The sequence below is a fragment of the Leptonychotes weddellii genome, unplaced genomic scaffold, assembly GCF_054177405.1.
Source record: "Leptonychotes weddellii isolate Sample4059 unplaced genomic scaffold, ASM5417740v2 HiC_scaffold_13948, whole genome shotgun sequence".
In the NCBI taxonomy this organism is placed as follows: domain Eukaryota; kingdom Metazoa; phylum Chordata; class Mammalia; order Carnivora; family Phocidae; genus Leptonychotes; species Leptonychotes weddellii.
This window is the reverse complement of record NW_027719680.1, coordinates 1-5,033: the sequence shown is the minus strand read 5'-3', so window position 1 is coordinate 5,033 and position 5,033 is coordinate 1. Positions and strand designations below refer to the sequence as shown.

The window sequence follows — 5,033 nt, the reverse complement described above, 5'->3', positions numbered from 1 at the left end:
AGTTGGTAGGCTCTTGATCTTAGGGGTCCTGAGTTCAAGCCACACGTTGTGTGCGCACTGGGTGTGGAGGTTACTTAAAAATACAATTTTAAGTGTGCTGTATATACACAATGGAGTATTACTCAGCCATCAAAAAGAATGAAATCTTGCTATTTGCAACAACGTAGATGGAGCTAGAGGGGATTATGCTGAGCAAAGTAAGTCAGAGAAAGACAAACACCATGTGATGTCACTCATGTGGAATTTAGGAAACAAAACAGATGAACACAGGAGAAGGGGGAGAACAGGGAGAGAAGAAAACCGTAAGAGACTCTTAATGATAGAGGACAAACTGAGGGGTGATGGACGGAGGTGGGTGGGGGAAATGGGCTGGATGGGGGATGGGCATTAAGGAGGGCTTGCTGGGATGAGCACCGGGTGTTGTCTGTAAGTGATGAATCACTGAATTCTGCTCCAGAAACCAATATTGCACTGTATGTTAACTAACTAGAAGTTCACAGGACTCAGAGAAAGAAAGAAGACAGCCAGCCAGATCAAGAGGAACAAAGACCTGAAGAAGAGCAGGCTACGGAGACAAGTCCCTAAGAAAGATGGGGACGGATGAGCCAGGCCTCGAGGGCCAGGGGGTGAGCTCTGCATGAGGGAGGAGGCAGCGCAGTGCTTCTGGGGAGGAAGAGGGTGGTGTGAGAAGTCAGAGGGTCGCAGGGACCGGGTTCCCGGCCTTGCAGGCACTGAGGACTGGGGGTTCTGTTTGAAGAGCTAGGAAACCACCATAGGCTGGAAGTGCTGGAATATGGTTTCCCTTGGCCCCCCGTCCCAAGCAGGGCAGGCACTGCAGGGGGTCACTGATGGAGAACGGGACACAGTTGTAGCACCTGAGATATGGTGATGACCTGGCCGGGGGAGGGGGCAGTGGGATGAACAGAAGTGACAGCCTCCCAGGTCACACAAGACCAGAGAGAGTAGGATCCCATCCGTAAATGATCAGAAAGGGCCAATCTAGAGAGACAGGAAGCCGACTGGTGGGGTCCTGGGACTGGGGCAGATGGAGGTTGGAGGGGTGATGGCGGGAGAGCCCAGGTTTCCTCGTGGGGGGACGCAACTGCCCTACAATGACGTGGTGCTGGTGGTTGCACGACTCCGCAACTACACTGAAAACTTGCGAATGGGATGTAGTTTGCAGCGGGTGAGTATCGACTACGGTTCGGTAAAGCTGCCGTCAAAAGAAGAGCCTTCTGGGAGGTCGACGTGAGTGAAAAATGCTCCCTGAGGCGAAAGTGGGAACAGAACGTGAACATTTGTTCCCTGGTGGCAGAAACATCAGGGTTGTGCAGACCTTTCTGCTTCATCGCCTGTGCTCCCGAGAAGCCACAGGAATCCCTGAGGCCGAGAACAGTCCGTCTGTCCTCTGGGGGAGCCGTGGGAGAGTCCGAGCTAGAGCCAGGCCGCAATGCTCGCCTTAGAGCAGCAGATGCCGGCGTGGAGGCAGGACTCTGAGCGGGCACAGACCCCGGGGTGCGCGGTGGAGACAGGGTGCCGAGGCGCAGGAGGCAGGCCTGGGGGTGCAGGCACACTCACCTGTCATGATTCCCACATAGCAGTAGCTGTAGCTGAGCGTCTCCATCAGGGAGGGAACGTCGGGCAGGAGCCCCAGGCTGGGCCCCTTGCTGAAGCCGGAGGCCATTTCCTTCCTCTGGGCCAAGTGCAGGTCCTGAACTTCACTGGCCAGACTCACCAGCTGGGAGGAAGGGGCGAGGGCAGGGCGCAGATCAGACAGCAGAGGCAGGGTAGCGGCTTCTTGCCTGCCAACCCTCCCTCCTGGGCCCTTCCACCTCGGTGCTCCCCCTTCTGGGTTCTGCAGCCTGCAGCTTGATACTGCTCAGCTCTCATGGTCTCCAAACCATACCCCGGACTGGGCTCCTCCCTCCAACCCCCAAGCCCCTCAAGAAGCCTTCTGTCATTAGTAGTCAGGTGCCTACGGGGTTCCAGAGGGGAACACGGTATCACCCACACTCCCCACAGCGGGGCCTCTTCCAGCCTGTCTCCTCAGCAAATGCCACCAGCAGCCAATTAATCGCTCAGGACAGAAACCTTCCTTATTCCCCAAATCCAATCCCGTAGGTCTCAGAGTCTGTCGCTTTTGTGTTGCCTCCCCCCTCCCGGGGCTGAATGTGTGTGGCCTGCCCGCCCCGACACCTGCTCTCTACCCTTCTCCGACACCTGCTCTCTACCCTTCTCCGCAGACCCTGGGCCGAGCCTGCAGCAGCAGGCCTCAGCCCGGCTTCCAGCTTCCCCCAGGGTCCTGCCGATCGATCGATCGATCGATCGGGTCCTGCCGATCAAGAGCCCTGGGCGGAGAGGGGGCAGGCAGGCGTGAGGGCTGGGCTTTCCTTCCCTTGTAAGATCACCTGGGGCTGACTGTGCCCCTCGACTGATCTTCTCAAGGTGGGGGCTCCCCGGCTGCTGGTCCAGGATTCCCGCACTGTCCCCTCTGGCTCCTCAAATCACCCCCAATGCAGGATCTCCTGCTGGAGTTCTGACTATCAAGCCACCACTGCTTGTCAGCAGACCTCTGATCAAGGAGGCCATCCTCACTCTTCTTGCCCTTCCCGTGGCAATTCCATCAGCATCCAGAGCGTATTTCCAGACATGTAAACCTGGTCACTTTTCTTTCTTCTGGCAACAAACCAAACCACCACTTCCGGTGGGTCCTGGGCCCCATGGGAAGCGCAGAGCCCTCACTGTGGCCCCGTCCCCCTTCCTTCTCCTGATGAACACTCGCTGGGGCTAGCACAGGCCTGCTCCCACATCCTGAAAGGCTCTTCCTCCAGCTCTTGGCTAACCCACTCCCGCCTGTCCCCGCCTTCCCGCGGAGAAGCCAGGACGCCGACGAGACCTGGTTCACTACCTCGCGTGACTGTCCTGGAGCTCAGCACCCAGGAGCTCCTGACTTTTCGGTCTGGGGTGGGTCTGGGGATCTGCTTTCACACATCTTCCCAGGTGATACAGAGCCAGACACGGGCGTTCCTGGTTTTGTGCCCTTAGATAAATGCCTTCTCTCCAAAGCTGTTTTTCCTACTTTGATAAATGGCTTGCGACCAACACGCGCTCCTCAAGAACACGCCGGTGAAGCACTTAGCTCACGCTCTGGCATGCTGCACACACCAAAGGACGCCGACGGTTACACTACGGGGCTGGGGGGCGGTATGTACTTCTTTACCCCCAGAGAATAGCTGAGAGGTGAAGTCCCACAACTGGGGTGCGTGGGAGATAAAAGCCCGCCTCCCCTACTCCCCATGGGAGTGGGCGGGAGGAGGAGGTGAGGATGGGGAGTTCAGGCAGCACAAAGGGAGGGCTGGAGGGGAGTCTGACCTTCAGCGTGAGCAGCAGCTGGACGGCATTGGTGAAGGGCGTGGGAGTGGGCAGGCCCAGCAGGCTTAGTGCGCGGAAGAACAGGAGGTAGGAGAAAGTCCAGGCGAGGGCGAGGGCATGGCAGGAGCTGGGGCAAAGGCAGAAGGCCAGCTGTGCTGGGTACAGGGCCCTGGCCTCCGCCTCCCCCAGATTCTAGCTACAGATCCTCCCACACCGCCCACAGAAAATGGGAGAGTGACCGTGGAAGAAGGGGTGCAGCCACACAGAGATGCACCACGACACAGAAGGAGGAAGGCTCAAGAGAAGCTTTCGGGTGAAAACCCTCCGGTCCTCCATTTTTTCTGTGGGAGGCAAGCAAAAGGGAGGGAGAGAGACGTAACAGAAACACGAACGGTGGCAGGGCCAGTGCAAGTCCTCCTTTCTCCTGAATACATGATTTGGACATCAAGGAACAGGTCAAACACACAGGGACGAGACCCAGAAGAAAAGGCAGAAGAGGAAAAAAAAAAAAAAGAAAAATAGGCCAAACGACACAGAGAATTCAGAGATTAACAAGAGACATCAGAGACAAAGGCAGAAAGGGAGACAGACCCAAGGAGGAAACAGGTTGCTTCCTCCTTCCCCTCTGTTTCCCCCCTCCCCATGCCCCCCCACCAAATCCTCACCAGGGCTGGGCCTGGATGAGGGCCCAGGTCCCAAGGATGGTGATCAGAGAATGCAAAGTGTGGGGGCCACAGGTGAACAAGGTGAGCCCCAGGCCCACAGCTGCTGCCCCCCATCTCTTCAGCCCAGGTCCTGCAGGGAGAAGGGACAGCATAAGCCTGGAACCTTCCAGGGAGTCCCCTTGCCTGGTCTCCCCGACACCCCCCCCCCAATTTTCCACTAGGGAGGGAACCTGACTCACCAGCTTTCTTAAAGAGGAAGCCGATGGGGATGGAGATAAGAAGAACCGCTAGATAAGTCCACTCTTCAGGCGACATGGTCTGGGGGAGGGGCAGAGGTTTGTAGTAAGAACCCAAGAGTCCGTCCTTCAGCTCTTTCCCCTTGGAGGATTCAGGAATCCTCTCCCCCTAGTCCCCAGTTGTTGAGGATCATGAAGTCCTACCCTCTGCTCTTCTCCTCTGAGAACAGGGGAATCCGGACCTCCAGAACCTTCCTCCTTCCAGGATAAAGGAATCCACCCCCAGCCCCGCTTTTCTGAGAACTCAGGCCAGCAGTCCTCTTATCCTGTGAGAACCCAGGAATCCCAACCTCTCAACCCCTCTCTGCGATCGCAGAAATCAAAGCTACTCCCCCCACCCTCACTGAGGACCCAAAGATTCAGACATCGCTTTCTGAGAACCCAGAAACAACCCTTGTCCTGGGCCCTTCCCTTGGAGAGCCCAGGATTCCAGAGCTCCCAGCCTCCTCCTCCTTCGAGGATCCAGAAGCTCAGCCCTCCCTCTCCGAGAACCCAGGCTCCAGCCTCCACCTCCTCCGGAGCTGCAGACGCTTCTCCCACCGAAAGCCCGGAGGACGCCCCCCCACAGCTCCTCCCCAGCTCCCTCCCGCCCCCCCAGCGCAGGTCAGACCTCCCCGGCCGAGCTACCAGCTCTCCCTCTCCGAGAACCCAGGCTCCAGCCTCCACCTCCTCCGGAGCTGCAGACGCTTCTCCCACCGAA

General features: G+C 57.7%; 1 protein-coding gene across 4 annotated transcripts; it reads right to left on the bottom strand.

Annotated features, from left to right (window-relative positions):
- Nucleotides 1-1,444: 1,444 nt before the first annotated feature.
- Nucleotides 1,445-5,025, bottom strand: LOC102745378 (membrane bound acylglycerophosphatidylinositol O-acyltransferase MBOAT7). 4 transcript variants are annotated; one of them, XM_081809799.1, is made up of 5 exons: nt 4,961-5,025; nt 4,277-4,355; nt 4,038-4,167; nt 3,373-3,499; nt 1,445-1,738 (listed from the first exon to the last, which is right to left on the bottom strand). In XM_081809799.1, the coding sequence occupies exons 2-5, from the start codon at nt 4,350-4,352 to the stop codon at nt 1,460-1,462; spliced, it is 612 nt and encodes a 203-aa protein (XP_081665925.1). In that variant the 5' UTR covers nt 4,353-4,355; nt 4,961-5,025; the 3' UTR covers nt 1,445-1,459. The 4 variants fall into 4 exon arrangements, with proteins under 4 accessions (XP_081665925.1, XP_081665924.1, XP_081665926.1 ...); XM_081809798.1 differs by having other exon boundaries at nt 4,944-5,021; XM_081809800.1 differs by lacking the exon at nt 4,961-5,025 and adding an exon at nt 4,844-4,868.
- Nucleotides 5,026-5,033: the final 8 nt, after the last annotated feature.